At 57.4% G+C, this 14491-nt stretch overlaps 6 protein-coding genes across 6 annotated transcripts in view; 3 read left to right on the top strand and 3 right to left on the bottom strand.

The window, feature by feature from the left end:
* The window catches only part of VDBG_08801 (conserved hypothetical protein), a gene marked incomplete at both ends in the record, with an annotated part of 2389 nt that extends 624 nt beyond the window's left edge, over positions 1 to 1765 (top strand). Inside the window, 2 exons of the mRNA XM_003000959.1 lie at positions 18 to 593; positions 718 to 1765. Coding sequence (XP_003001005.1) covers positions 18 to 593; positions 718 to 1765 — 1624 coding nt within the window. The remainder of the gene's footprint in view (positions 1 to 17; positions 594 to 717) is intronic.
* A 253-nt stretch (positions 1766 to 2018) lies between these two features.
* Positions 2019 to 4422, top strand: VDBG_08800 (conserved hypothetical protein; the record flags this gene model as incomplete). The annotated part of the gene is made up of 3 exons (XM_003000958.1): positions 2019 to 2393; positions 2765 to 3148; positions 3289 to 4422. The coding sequence occupies 3 exons, from the start codon at positions 2334 to 2336 to the stop codon at positions 4420 to 4422; spliced, it is 1578 nt and encodes a 525-aa protein (XP_003001004.1).
* A 600-nt stretch (positions 4423 to 5022) lies between these two features.
* Positions 5023 to 5490, top strand: VDBG_08799 (mediator of RNA polymerase II transcription subunit 10; the record flags this gene model as incomplete). The annotated part of the gene is made up of 1 exon (XM_003000957.1): positions 5023 to 5490. One exon carries the CDS (start codon positions 5023 to 5025, stop codon positions 5488 to 5490), a length of 468 nt encoding a protein of 155 aa, XP_003001003.1.
* Positions 5491 to 6362: 872 nt separating this feature from the next.
* On the bottom strand, positions 6363 to 8585 carry VDBG_08798 (small glutamine-rich tetratricopeptide repeat-containing protein A; the record flags this gene model as incomplete). The annotated part of the gene is made up of 3 exons (XM_003000956.1): positions 6363 to 6645; positions 6708 to 7869; positions 7937 to 8585. 3 exons carry the CDS (start codon positions 8583 to 8585, stop codon positions 6363 to 6365), a joined length of 2094 nt encoding a protein of 697 aa, XP_003001002.1.
* A 2113-nt stretch (positions 8586 to 10698) lies between these two features.
* On the bottom strand, positions 10699 to 11468 carry VDBG_08797 (dihydroorotase; the record flags this gene model as incomplete). The annotated part of the gene is made up of 2 exons (XM_003000955.1): positions 10699 to 11018; positions 11099 to 11468. 2 exons carry the CDS (start codon positions 11466 to 11468, stop codon positions 10699 to 10701), a joined length of 690 nt encoding a protein of 229 aa, XP_003001001.1.
* Positions 11469 to 12321: 853 nt separating this feature from the next.
* On the bottom strand, positions 12322 to 13318 carry VDBG_08796 (conserved hypothetical protein; the record flags this gene model as incomplete). Its single annotated transcript, XM_003000954.1, has 3 exons — positions 12322 to 12740; positions 12794 to 13229; positions 13316 to 13318. The coding sequence occupies 3 exons, from the start codon at positions 13316 to 13318 to the stop codon at positions 12322 to 12324; spliced, it is 858 nt and encodes a 285-aa protein (XP_003001000.1).
* Between the last annotated feature and the right edge of the window lie 1173 nt (positions 13319 to 14491).

Below are 14491 nucleotides of genomic sequence, written 5' to 3'. Positions count from 1 at the left end.
AAATCTGGGCGCTTCAGCGCTGCTCACATGGAGGAGTTTAAAAAGATGGATTCGATTGAGGGTCATGCCTCTGCCTTCCGTGCTCAACCCGGTCGCTTCACGCCTGTCAAGAAGTCTCTGAAGCGCACCTCTTCCAAGGCGAACCTGGAAGACACTCCCAAGTCGACCCTCCACCGGTCGCCCTCCAAGAACGACCTCCAGAGCACCCCGAGCCAGGCCGTCTCTGGCCTCAAACGCACCTCCTCGAAGGCCAACCTGGACGAACGCACTGAGAAGCAGCCTCTCGGCACTACACCCTCGAAGCTGCGTGCCTTTGCGCCTCAGCCTCAACCCTCACCCTCCCCGGTTAAGCGTGTTCGACAGCAGATTGAAGATGACGCGTCCAGCCGCCGACCAATCTCCAGGGATGGAAGCTCTCTCCCTCGCCCCACGTCTAGCAGTAACGCCTCGGCTAGTCTGGCGCGTTCAAGCAGCACTTTGACTTCAACGACGAGCCCCGGCAAGGCCACGGCGGCCCGGACGGGTCTCCCTAAGATATCCCAGCCTGCTCTGACCAAGTCCCCAAGCAAGGCATCTCTCAGTGGCCTGACACAGTCGACAACTAAGACCGACCTGGGAGAGCTGACCAAATCTCCCTCCAAGCCTGCCGCTACACACGACCTCGCTACTCTGTCGAGGACTGTTTGATCTGAAGCGACGAATCGTGAGCCCTGGTAGATTCGAGCGTGTCAAGTCGATTTTGCGCGGTGGCAAATCGCCCGCTCAGCCTGCAAAGAGTGCAATTCCTCAGCCTTTCGCTGGTGTTTCGCAGACACCTGGTCCCCGAATCCTCGACAAGCCGCTCCCGGCTGTACCTTTTACCACGCCGCGCAGGAAGCTATTCAAGCGGGTCGAATTTACGCCCGATAGCAAGGACACCCCAAGCAAGAGTCGCGGCGAGGTCAGCTACCCCAATCTCGATGCTATTCTGAGCCGTATGAACGAGCCCGAGAGTCGTGGCGCTGCCGGAGAGATCAAGAGCCCGCTGCCAGCCTCTCCCAACAAGAGAGAAGAAAAGGCTTCTGAGGTTCCTACTGTTCCTGGCGCTTTCACGTTCCGTAGCGAACGCACTGCTCGCTTCGGTACTGGATCTCCTGCCGGCTTCGGCTCTTCGCCTGGACAGCTCAGTGTCCGACAGGTTCGAGCCTCGATCACTCCAGTCGAGGAAATGCCCGGTAGTTTCCCAGAAACCGCCGACCTTCCACGGGCCACTCATACCAGCAAGACACCGGTCAAGTCCATGACGGCTGGCATCAAGCACGGTCTAACCAACGAAAAGCGAGCGCGCACCAACACAGAGCCATTCGTATTGAATAAGGAAGGCACCACACCAGCTAAAATCGTCTTCGAAGGTGTACCGCACGGCCTGCCCAACGAGAAGCGGGCTCGCACGCACGTCGAGCCTTCTCACCCAAACAAGGAGAACAAATCGCCCGTCAAGATCCTCACTGGAGTTGCCCATGGCCTTGCCAACAAGAAGCGTGCCAGGGCCACCGAAGATGATGAACCTGATGTCGACCAGGAGGGTGCCGACCGTGGTGGTAAGAGGCGCAAGGCTGAACCTGCACCCCACGCTCGTGTTTTGGGCACTCCCAAACTGGCGCGCAGCACCCCGATTCCCAGTCCTCAAAAGGTGTCGGCGGGAACGCCCAGCCCTGTCAAGAAGCGGGCTGGCATCAGCATGAGCCGTTTGCACATGCTTTCTCAGCCCAAGCTGCGTCGCTGAGGAGTGAATGTGTTGTATGGGACGTATTTGTACACAATGGAGATGAGGGTGTAGTGCTGCGAGCTGACAATGCTGTGGTACCGGGCCACCATTCTTCGAATGATCCTAAGGATGCGAGGCCAGGAGAAAAAGTCCAGTGGGCTTATGCCTGTCATAAGGGTAGAAGCGGAGTCAAGGAAACACAGCACAAGAGCCCACCAAGGATGGTGGCAGGCGTTTAATTTGCTGCTTTGGAAAATCGCCAGGCATGACCGGACATGGTTACCCTGGCTTTTGTGCGGCTGGATTGGTTGTTTTTGCTTGCTATTATGAATTTGTAAGACTATCATGGGCCTCTGGAGGCTGGTGGTTTCAGGGATTTCGCTTCTGGGCGGTGTTACGGACTGTTATGTAGGATCATCGAAAGGCCGACTTTTTCTTCTATGAATGTCGTGGCTGCACTTTGCTGTAGAGTGTGCATCATGATGTCTGGCGACGCCGACGTGAGGTATCTCGTCAAGGGGTCCTTCCTCTCCAACCTTGGACAAAGTACCTACCTACCTAGGCAGGTAGGTGGCACCTTCGTCAAATGCCCACGTGGCATGCGGTCGAGCTACTTTGCCGAGGCAGGTACACTGGAGAGGAGAGCGTAACAGGGTGAAGACGTAGACGGATCTGGGTGCGGCAGCTTACCCTCCATCCGCCTTATCAGATTCGTGCAGCAAGGTCGTCCATGGTAATGTCCTACCAAGCACGTTCGTGTCTTCCATAGTGTACTCGACGATCATTGTCGCTGCTATTGTCATTATACATTCATTTTAGAAACTTCTAATATGGACCTCACCTCTCTTAGGCACTCATGTTGGTAATGCCATGCCACCTCCCTATTCTTCTTCGTCATTGTTCACATGCACCTTCTGCTGGCGCTTGACCGACGGTCCTACCCACGTCCTTGGCCGCTCTGCCCGCCTTACCTGCGGGCCATGCTACGCGGCCCTCATCGACCTCTCCATATGCTAGGTATGCGGGGAGATCGTGATGCGCGGGGAAGACTGTGTTAGTCTTGGATGGTGCTTCTGGCACCGGGCGTGCTACGGATGTCTTCTCTGTGGGAGCAGGCATATCGCATCAGGAGTCAAGCTTGAGGAGCTTTTTGCGCACTCGGACGACGACTTGAAGGGTAGCATGGGAAATAATAGTGGACGGGAGATCGAGGAGCCACCACTTTGCGCACACTGTATCGTGGAGGCCGAATTGGGTGGGATGGACGAGCGGGCGGTTGTGCAGAAGGGCTTGAGAAGAATGGATCGCGTGGACGGCGGGCTAGGACGGACAAGATGGGAAGCCAGTCAGGGACAACCACTGCCATTGAGGATCGGAAGCCATCAACCAGGGGCCCCAGTAGTAAGTTTGACAATACTTGTCACGGCTGACGATGGTTGAGTGCTGATGCCCCTCAGCCCGAGAGCCCTGCCTACCGCTCGCCCTCGCTGCGAGCCACAAGAGAGATATCCAGTGTCACGAAACACGAAAAAAACCAGCAGATAGACGCCACCGATGTCATTGAACCACAAAATTCTACTATTTACGTGTCTATTAACGACCCCCTGGGCGAGCCCGCCTTCAAACCCAGCCCTACGAAGCCGATCCCACGCTGGATGCAGATGCTTCCTGGTAACCGTCGCCAGTACTCCCCAGATGCATCGCGACGATCTACTCCTATTTCCCCTTCGCGCGTATCGTCGACATCAACTCAGCAATTGGGTCCACTTCCAGAACGGACGCGAACATCCTCAAGCATCTCGACGGTTTGCCCTCAGAAGATATTCAACCCAGCCTCAACCCCGCCGTCTCTTTCTCCCAGAGTCTCTTCGTTGGCAAGGACGTCATCTGGAGGCAGCATCACAGACTTCCATCCAAGAACTGTTGAGGATCACATGAAGCGTCATACACCGAGTTCATGGGTCAGCCATGAACCCCTGAAACGACCCTCCTCGCGGATGGCCTACATTCAAGGACACCAGAGAACTGTGACGGAGGTCTCGGCGTCTTCAGCCTACGCTACACCCCCGGAGTTTTCTTTCGAAGAGCATAACGAGATTGCTACTCTGCCATGCCGGCCTCAGCCTGGCCTTGCGGGCACTATGCGCAGCTGTCATGTTGCTTTCGATGAGCTTCCTCCACAGATAACTCAAACCCGCCCCCCGCTGTCTGCGCCAGCCGTTGCTTCGTCTCATAAACATGACACCGTACGGCCAACGGCTCGTACCCCGCCACCGCTATCTTCGGAGTATCTTGAGAAATATCGACCCATCAGGTCACCATCTCCAAGGCCTCTGACAATCACAATCAAACCAACAGCGGCGACTGAGGCGCAGAGAATAGAGAGCGTAGCAGCCCCAGTCATCTCGACGGATCCTAGTAGCGCCTATGGGCCGACAGCTACTGTGCTGCAGCCCTCGCGTACTCAAGACACGGTCTTGCGGAGCAGAGTGGCGATCCAAAGGGCTGCAGGTGATCAAGTGCCCAACTCGGACTGCAAGAGACAGAGTGCTGTTGATGGTGCCGGCTCTATGCATTCCACGGGACCAGAACAACAGCCGAATATGCGAGACAGACGGCACTTACGAGATGAGTTGAGGCGGTTGTTTTCGGGGAAGCAGCAGGGAACCCGATAGATGACTAGTTCTAGATAGTATCCTTTGGGCAAAACAGGGACTGTTGAGCAATACAATTAGCCTACGAAGGGGATGCTACAGGTAAAACTTGACGAGTGCCCCCGGTTTGAAGTATGAAGAGAAAAGTAAAGCCTTGTTGAAATCGAAGTGATGCCATCTTCTTCGCTTCAGCGAGATCGAAAGGGGGTTATTGCGCTTAGTCATGCACATCTTACATGTACAACACCTTGAACACTTATCGATAGGAGTGCCACCTTTCCTCTGAGGGTCAGTCTAGGCCCATCATTGTCGCATCCCGCCTCACTACACATTGGACCACCACGTCGCTCTCAACCATTGACCACCACCAGCCTCGGGCCTTACTCGAATTCTTGCGACAATCGAGGCCTCAGAAAACCTTCAGTGCAGAGGGATCAAGGATCACCACTTCCAGTCGCAACAAAAACACAGCCGTAACATGCTCAGTGAAACACCCCAGGACTCTGAGCGTTCCTTCCCCTTTCTCCCGCTGGTGTACACCCACCCAAAGGCCTACCTCCTCATACTGACCCTCCTTCAACAGAACAGCTCAAGGACACGATCCAAGACCTCTACCAGATCATGCTCCAGATCACCATGTACACGACGACACCAACACACTCGTCCCACACGGCCCTCACCTCGTCGCTCCAAACGCTCTCCGCCTCCCTGCAGGCCGTCCACACGACCGCCGTCGCCGGCGCCCCGCCGACCCCGGACGGCGTGCCGCCCAACGCCCAGGACCAGCTCGGCATGCCGCCCGGCGTGCCGCTCCACGACCCGGCCCGCCACGTCACGCCGGGCACGCTGCCCAACATTCCGCCCGAGCTCGTGCAGTACGTCGAGAACGGGCGCAACCCGGACATTTACACGCGCGAGTTTGTCGAGCTCGTGCGGCGGGGCAACCAGCTCATGCGGGGCAAGATGGGCGCGTTTGCGCAGTTGAGGGACGTGCTCGCTGGGGAGATGAGGAGCGCCATGCCCGAGGTGGCCGAGGATGTCGCGAGGGTTGTGGAGATGACGAGTCCCGTCAAGAGGGAGGGTGCTTGATCTGACATGCTAGATCGTAGAGGCAAGCGGGGGAAGAGGGGAAGAACAGGTTGTGATAAGCGGACAGGAGGATACGATCAGGTTCGCAATGCCAGCGCGCCCTGTTAGAAGCTCGAGAAACGGGGCGCGGCAGGCTCGAGGGCTAGGCAGAGCGGAGGATATACCCATGGATGAGTACGGAGTAAGAGACACCACTGTATATGATTATGAAGAAGCAAAATGGGAAGTCGCTTTCCATATGGATTCAAAGCTACAGCGGCCCAGCCCCGATCTGACGGAACCAGTCTAATGCGCGGGTATGTCTTTCAAGGAACGTCCCCCCGGACCACCCTCTCGAACACGGGACCGTAGTCCCGTGGCTCTATGGAAAAAATAAGGAAAATAGCAAACCAAAAACACACGAACCCTCGGAACGCCACCGGTGATTATGCAGATGATAGAGGGCGGCCAGGTGAAGGTCGTGCGCACCAACGCACGATACCTCGTTGCCCCGGTTCGCCTCATTAGTTCCGATCCCGTCCAGGACGTCCCATGTCGCGGTTCGACGCCGCCGCAGCGCCTCAGACCTGCTGTCGACGGCCGAGGTGCTGAGCGGCGCGCAGAGCAAGGTATACAGTTGCTGCCATAGCAGCCATCAGCACCAACAGTGACGGCGGGAGCAGCACGACTGCCGCAAGCGCCAAGATGCCGTACTGGCGCAGTTTCCCGACAAGTTCGTCTTGTTCGTCATGGCGACGCTGCATGTGGTCTCGTAGCTTCTCGTGGACGTCGTTACCAGCAGGCTGCGAGCTGTCGCTGTCGCCATCGTCCTCCGATCTCGTCTCGTCTTCCTCGTCTTCCTCGTCATCCTCGCCCTGATCAGAGTCGGGTTGTCAGGTGGAGAAGTTGAAGCCACGTCCGCTGAAGCCAGGGCGCTGGCGACCGCTGGACCCGTCGGCGAAGGAGAACGTGCCACCGCCGGGGAAACCACCACCTCCGGGGAACCCGCCGCCGCCGCCACCACCACCGCCACCCATGCCACCCATCATGTTAAAGAGCATCTCAGGGTCGATGCCGCCGTGCATGCCACCCATGCCACCGTGCATGCCGCCGCCACCGCCGAACATGTCATTGGGATCCATCAGATCATCGCCATTGTCATAGGCCGCACGTTTTCTGCACAGGTCAGCACACGCTTCTTCAACTTGAAAATTCAGAAAGAGGAGGGGAAGACATACTGAGAGTCGCTCAGAGTCTCATAAGCTTCACCAATATCCTTGAAGCGCTCAGCGGCATGTTCGTCGTTGGGGTTCTTGTCAGGATGGTGAACGATGGCCAGCTTACGGTAGGCCTTCTTGATCTGGGTATCATCGGCATCCTTGCTGATCTGGAGGATCTTGTAGTAATCCTTGCGCTTGCTCTTCTTCAGCTCCAGTTCGGCCTTGCGAATCTCCTTGGCAATGGTGCGATCCTCGGGGTCGAGCTCTTGGATTGACTTCCACTCCTTGACGGCATCCTCCCACCTCTCCGCAGAGCCCAGCGCATTGGCCTTTGTCTTGCGCGCCTTGGTGTAGGTGGGGTCCAGCTGGACGGCCCTCTCACAGTCGGCAATGGCAGCGTCGTACTCCTTGAGCTTTGTCCTACACAGCGCCCTATTCTGGAGAATCTTCGAGTTGGTACCCTTGTTGGTGGGGTCAATCTCTAAAGCGGCAGTGTACTTGTCAATGGCTGCCTGCCACTGGCCCGCCTTGTACTCGGCGTTACCTTCTCCCTTCATCCTTTCGAGTTTTTGCACAACCCTCAACCACTTGACGGCGTCGCGCATGTCCGGGTCGCAACTGAGTGCTTTCCGGAAGTGGCTGATGGCCTTGTCGTTGTCACCCTGACAGTACAGAGCACGACCCCGGAGGACGAGCGCCTCAGGATCCTGGCTGTTGTTACGCAGCAGCGACATGGCAATGTTCTGAGCCTCGCCAAGGGCGTTGGCGGTACCCATCTTGAGGTGAGCCTCACCACGCATGATCTGCCACTTTCGAGGCTTCGGTGCGGTGTAGCCGAGCTGGCGCTCGGCCTGGTCGAGAGCGTGCAGAACCATAGAGCCGGCAGTGCCGCTAGCAAGGGCATTCTTGGCTGCGGTAATGTGGTGCAGCATCTCCTTGGCGGGCGCCATGTCCTTAGCAGACGGCGCCGGCTGGATGCGGCCGAACGTCAGAATGGCCTCCTCAGGCTGACCGAGGCTGGTATAGATGCGCGCGAGACGCAGGAGGACCTTGGGATTCTGGCCGTCCAGGTCGACGGCCCGTAGGCAGTCTTCGAGGGCTGCTTCGTAGTTGCCGTTAGACATGTAAGCAGCGGCACGATTGCTGAGATAGGTAGCCGAGTCGGGAATCATCTCGACGGCTGTTTGAAAAAAAAAAGATTAGCATGTGGTTCTCACGCAAATTTCTAGGCGAATGGGGTTGCATACCTTTGGAGTACTGAAGAATGGCGTTCTTGTAGTCCTTCTCCTTGAAGAACTTGTTGCCCGCAGCCTTGTAAGCCTCGGCCTCGTCCTCTGCAGTGGGGACGGGGCTGGAGGGGTTAGACCTGTGCGGGGGCGGCATGGGCGCATCTTCATCGTTGCCATTCTCGTTGCCGTTGACGGCGGTGTTGATGTTGGGGATCGGGACGGAGAAGGCGGTTTGGGCTGTGGGCGTGGGCGCTGCGGGGGGTGAAGAAGCAGCGCCGGTCGACTCGCGGTCGATGTCCATGGAGTTGCTGCGGCTCATGGCGGAAAGTGCAGACAGTCTCTTTCTCTCTTCAGGGGGGAGGTTGAGAGGATGGGTATTGGGGTCGACCTTGTGACGGCGTGAGGAGGAGGAGGATCCGGGGTCTGTGGAATGACGACCGAAGGGCCGAGAAGATCGCGATTTAGTCTCGCGCCCGCCAGGCGAGGGAGGCCTCGTGCTGCGTCTGGAATAGGTAGGCTTAGTTGGGGATTTGGTGGGGGAAGAAGACTTGGTGGGCGAGGAGGAGGCGGAACGGTGAGGTAAGTTGTGAAATTCCTCTTCTTCGTGGGAGTTCTGACTGGTGACAGGTTTTTTGGAAGACGACGTCTTTTTGGCGAACAGCTTCATCGAGTCCAGCGCTGGAGACTTTGAACACTTCCGGTGGGTTCTGGTTAATTAGGTAAAGTGGGCGACCGGTGGTGGGCGAGGCCGATCCCGAATCATGCAGCGCCTCGAGATAAGGGTATTCTTGTAGAAGAGGTAGTTGGCGTGCGACTTTGATGTCGGAAGCCCGGTGCAGTACTGTGTGGATGTACGGTCCTGTTTTTCCCCCTTCAGATTCTTTCTCCCTCTCTCTCTCTCTCTCTTTTGCTGTGGGACCAAACGTGTGGCGACCAGGTTGTGACGCAAGGTAACGTCGATGCAGTCGGAAGAGCTAAAAGTTCTGTTCCAAGAGTGTCCAGAAGCTGGAAGGAAAATGACAAGAAGTGAAGAGGAAAGAAGGGGACGGGGACTGGTTTGGCACGGACGAGCCGAGAAATTGCTGCTCGCGCCTTCTGTCTGCCTGGCTGGCCTGGGCCTGTCCTCTGCTGTCCCCGGTTCGTGCTCGGGTGCTCTGCGATTGCAAATGATGGCGCCAGGGCTGGGCTGGGCTGAGCTGGGGGGGGTGTGTGTGCGTGTGTGTGGTTTGAGTTGTGGCTGTGACTGCGACTGCGACTCGACTGCGATTGTGACGTTCAGGGTCCAAACGACAAAATGTGAGTGAAGAGGGAAATGGCAGCTTGCTGGAGGCGACAAGGCAGCAGGGCCCGGAAGGGGGGACTGCTCTGTACCAATGTCGTTTGCACAAAGACGCTGATGATGAAATGTATGCTGCTCCGTTTGCTCCGTCAACCGAAAATCCGAAATGAAAACTGGTTCCTTTTAGGACATGAAAATAGCACAGACGACACGAGACCAGATAAGACCAGACAAGACGGAAAGCAAAAGGCAAGACAGCGCAAGGACAGACAGTTGGCTCTCTGCTGGGGTTTATCAGCTTTTGCACATCAGTCTGGACAAAGTTGCCTCCTGGTGATGTGCACACGGACTGCCTGGTTCATTGGGCGTCAGGGGGGCTTTCAGTGGGCGTTGCGTTGGGTGACGAGAAAAAGCGACGGGCTGGGAGGTTTCGACGGTGGGGTACTCAGTACATCTGGACCGCATGTGGCGTCGGCCTTAGGACAGGTATCCTCTACTTTACTGGTCAACCCCACGGAGAGAGTCAACGACGAGCCGCCGCCGCCAGAACCAATAGGCAAAGAACTTGTGACCTGTCTCTATGCACAACGGTGGATGAGCACAAAAAATACAGCCTAGCACTGGCTGTGCATGTGCATATCCTAGCCACTGAATTTTCCCTGTGTCTAGACACCCAATGAAGGACATGTCATGCTGGATGGCATTGATATCAGTCAAGGTGAGCGTGAGTCTTGCCACAGGTGTTGCCAGGATCCCCTTTCTAACCTCCCCTCCAACTCGATATCGGCATGTCTGTATCGAGGCCTTTGTAGGAAACCGTCCCACAAGTGTGCTCCCAACTGACCGGTTCGAGAAGGTTCGGTGGGGCGAACACGCGGGATCCCTGCCGCCGTTCAGATTTTGCGGCGGCAAGTAACACTCAGGGTGGGCGGCACCGGCATCGGGACCTAGCGTTGGCGGGAGGGAAGGGAAAGAGGGGGGGGGGGGAGGGGGGCTCGCGGCTATGCTGTCACTCAACTGACTGCTCGGGTGCCAGTGCGCAGGCCTGCAGCAACTGCAGCTGCAAATCCCAGCCTCCCGTTCTGATCGACTTTCTTAGGATGGCGCGACTGACCGCAGGTTCATTGGCATCAACGGGACCACTACAATGCCCATGCTAGTATTCGAATCACTAGTCTGTCCCTTCTCATGTTGCTGTGCTGCGCAGAGCTTCGACTCTTGGTTGCTCTGGAGCGGAATCAAGAAGTCTTGACCATACCACTTAGCCGAGATTTGAACTTTTTATTACCCCTGCAAAACATCGTCTCATGTCAACATGTGACGTACCTGTCCTGCTCTCGTTTTGACACAGACACCTCTTTCCGGTGTTGTTGAGTGTTTCGTTTTAATGAGTCTTGGATCCTCATGTCTCGCCCCTCACCCAGGTATTTCCTCACAAACACATTTTATCCCCTTTTTTGTCTCAACCCCGAGTTCTGAATCCCCCCCAACGATGCAAATCCTACTGCCACTTCAAGTCCCAGGTCTTGGTGCCAGCCCGGTAATGCACAACCTCGACGCCTGCGTCCTTGACGGACTCGGGAATGACCTTGTCGCCCTTGGTAAGCACGATCTTCTGCGTCGCCGGTTCAACGCCGTAGAACTTGCGTCCCCACTCGCTTAAGAAGCCCCGGAGAACTTCCTCGGTCACCTGCTCATCCTTGATGTCCTCCCGCGCGATGCCCTCCTCCAGGGCCGTCAGGATGTACTGAGACGCGTGGGGTTGCGTGAAGACACCTGCGGCCGCACTGCCCTTGCCCTTCTTGGCGCTGATGTCATGTGCTGCATCTCGTCAGCATAAAAAGCCCAAAAGCCACGTCTTTCTTTTCGCTCTAGCAAAGGGGAGGGGAGGGGAGGCTTACGGGCGCTGTCGGTGCCGAGGAAGAACTTTCCGTTGCTCGTCACGAGCGCGTTGAGCAGAGCGCGCCGGTCCTCGGGCGATTTGGCCACCGGCTTGCAGTAGCAGAAGACGTCGCCGACCGCCTGGTCGATGACGAGAGACAGGTGGTGGGCCGTGATGGTGCCGGCGACAGTGGGGCCGCAGCTGCGCACCGCGTCGCAGGCGTCCGCCGTCGTGACGTGCTCGAGCACGATCCTGAGTTTGGGGAACTTGGCATGCACCTCGAGCAGCGTCGGCAGGAACTTGGACTCGGCGTTCATGACCGACACGTCCTTTTGCGTGTTGTTGGGCACCTCGCCGTGGATGTTGAGGACGAGGCCGACCTCCTCCATGGCGGCGAAGGTGGCGTCGTAGGGCTCGTAGCTGACGACACGCCGGACGAGTTGGTCGTCGTGCCCTTGGGGTACGACTTGATGCCGGCAATGCCAGCCTTCTTGGCCTCGCGGACGACCTCGGGCGTGATGCTCTCGTCGAGGAAGAGCGTCATGAGGTAGTTGACTCTGTTGTCGATGGCTTGGAGGCGCTCCTTGTAGGCCAGCGCCTGGGCGACCGTGGTGACGGGCGGGATCAGGTTCGGCATCACGTAGACCGTGTCGACGCCGCCGTCGCGAATCGTAGGGACGACAGCCCGGCTCATGTCGCCATCACGGAGGTGGACCTGCGCGAGCTCAGTCTTGCGGCACACATTCGGACCGAGGGGTGACATACATGGAAGTCAGCCGCGGCGGGGAAAGTGTATGTGTCCTTCATGGCGGGGATTATGCTTCAATTGACCGTTTTCGCACGAAGTCGTCTTCGATAAGTCTCAATTAGAGCGAGCGATGGCGGGGTGCAACCGACGATATTTTGCGGAGGTGCCCCGCGGTAACGGGATGCAGATAAGACGATAAGAACATCGATGGTGGGGCAAATATTGGCAAACCAGAAAGAAGTCTTGGCAAAGCCAACAGAGGCGCAACACATTGCGGCATGGAAAGCTGCCAGCAAACCAAACCCTGTACAAAATACAGAATCTTGAAAGCACCCTACAAACTCCGATACCATGACTGCGTATTACTTATATTTCCATATCCTTTGGGCGATGGCTTCTCTGAATCCTGCTTCCTGGAGAGTGCTTCCATCCCACGGTTGCTGGTACAGCTTCAGTGCCCCCCGCCAAACCAAACCAAACGAAACCGCCTCCTCTCAGTTCTCAGACGTCTCTGCCGAAGCCGCCTCTGAAGTAGCGTTATTGGAGCCCATGACCGAGTTGACGAATTCCTGGTACCGGAAAACCTCACCACGCTTGCCCAGTCCGCCTTGCATGTTGCGGCTGAATGCCCTTCGCCCGGTGAACCCTTGCATGACCTGATCGACCTCTGCCGGTGTCAGCGCACGCTCGCCCGGCTCGGGCGCCGTGTTGAGGAGAGCGTCGCGGAGCTCGGCCAGATCTATCTGACCGCTATCATCATCGTCAAACGCCGAAAAGGCCGACAGCAGCTCTGCCTGGGGTGAGAGCGTTGCCAGCATCGCGGCTAGTGTATTCAGAAAGACGGCCATCGTCATCGTCTGTGGAGCTGATGGAGGAAAGAACTTGGAAACGTCGGAGGCGTTCGCGGGTAGTCCTGCATGACAGTCAGTTTCGCGGACAAGGAATACTGCTTCCGGAGCGACATACCCAGCTGTGTCAGCATATCAGCCACATCCTCCCTGTTGACAACGCCATCACTGTCCCGGTCCAAGATCTCAAAGCCCTCGCGCAGCGTTCGCACCTGGCTTGGCTGCAGTTGGGACAGGGCGTTGCCGTTCATGGTCGTTTTGACAGGCGATGACCGGGTGGCGACCTTTGGCGATGCCTGCATGTCGACGCGCGGTGGAGTCTGAGGAAGTGCTCTTGGCGTCCAACTGTCGGCAGTGCGGGTGGGCGTCGTCGGCGGCTCAGCGAAGCTTGACCGGCTGGTGCGATAGGGTGTTTTCGTGGGTGATGCTGATGGTGTTGTCTGTCTCAAAGATGGGCTGGAAGGTGAGGCGGGCGATTCGGGGCGACGGAATGGAGAGCTGCGTGGAGACCCATATCCCAGTGGAGAGGGTTTGTAACCGGCGACAGGCGTGGCCTAACACATGGAGACGAGGCAAAGTCAGGCCTTGGACAGTTCGCAGGGGAAAGAAGCTCGAATTCGATGTCTCGGGCCGAACATACCATGGCTGTGGAGTGTGTAGGCGCGTGTGTGTGATCTCCTCTTGGGAGGGAGCAAGTGCTGTGTTGTCGGTCGTCGATCGGGACCTTCCTGCCAAGACCGGTGACGACAAGAAGAGGACGCAAGGAGGGGAAAGCAGGCCGCAGATTCTTGATGACAAACAGTCAATGCTTCACAATATGGAGCTAGGCCGTCGAGAGCAGGAGCGGTACTGTACTCTCTTTTTTTTGCTTTGCCTGTCGTTCGAGAGGGTTGATGCAAGTCACGAATGATGTTGTCTGACGTCTTGGACCGGCGAATGTTGATGGCTGTGGATCGTGGCTGGCGGAAAGTAAACAAGGTACGCCTTCCCCAGACAACGACAGCCTCGTTCCCCATCGGCATGTGTGGAGTGGGCCGTGGCTGGTGTCCCCTTTGCTGTGGCGCTCATATGGCTCCTCGATTGGCCGGGTGGGACTGGTTTCATGTCTGGACCCTACCAGCGCGCACAAGGCGCTAAGCGGCTTTCAGCCTTGACAAGCAGGGGCCATGGGAACCAATCGAGCCAATCCTAGCCATGACTTGGGAAAGGGGGCCAGAAATGGGGGGCTCGACGGGCTCAAAGGGGAGGGGGATTGGAAAAGGAGGGGGGGACTTGCGAGACCAGCCGACAAGCACCAGACGTCCATCCCATTTTACTCCATCGACGGCGCACCGCACCCACCATTCTCCGTGTCGAAACCCCTGTCCCAACTCAGGAGGTGACCCTGACCGACCCTTGAGGACGCTGTGTTTCCGGCATTTTGGGCTTTTGGGCCTCCCTAGGGTGCTTGTTGCTGCTGCTTTGCCGACAACTCGACATCCCGCCCACCTTCGAAGAGGACCATGTCTCGCCCCAGATCCTCAAGAGCTTCCTGCGCACTTCGTACATCCCACTAACAAGAATTCCGCCGCATTGACACTTGTGGGAGCACCGCTCGGCGCTCGACGCTCGTCTTCTTGGAACCCTCGTTAAGATCCTGGCCGCCGCTTGATCATTTAGGAACCGAACCCACATCCACTGCGTGGCTCCTCGCCGACTTTCCGGTACATCCCCTCTTCCCACTTCGGGGGACCGACCTTTAAGGGGGAACACGCCGACCGAACACGTCTTTGCGACACCGCGCCCGCCTTCGCTCGTCGCTCTCCCCCTCCATTCC

Source organism: Verticillium alfalfae, genomic scaffold (assembly GCF_000150825.1).
Source record: "Verticillium alfalfae VaMs.102 supercont1.13 genomic scaffold, whole genome shotgun sequence".
Classification (NCBI taxonomy): Eukaryota; Fungi; Ascomycota; class Sordariomycetes; order Glomerellales; family Plectosphaerellaceae; genus Verticillium; species Verticillium alfalfae.
Note: the sequence above shows the minus strand (reverse complement) of the source record. Positions and strands in the feature narration are given on the sequence as shown.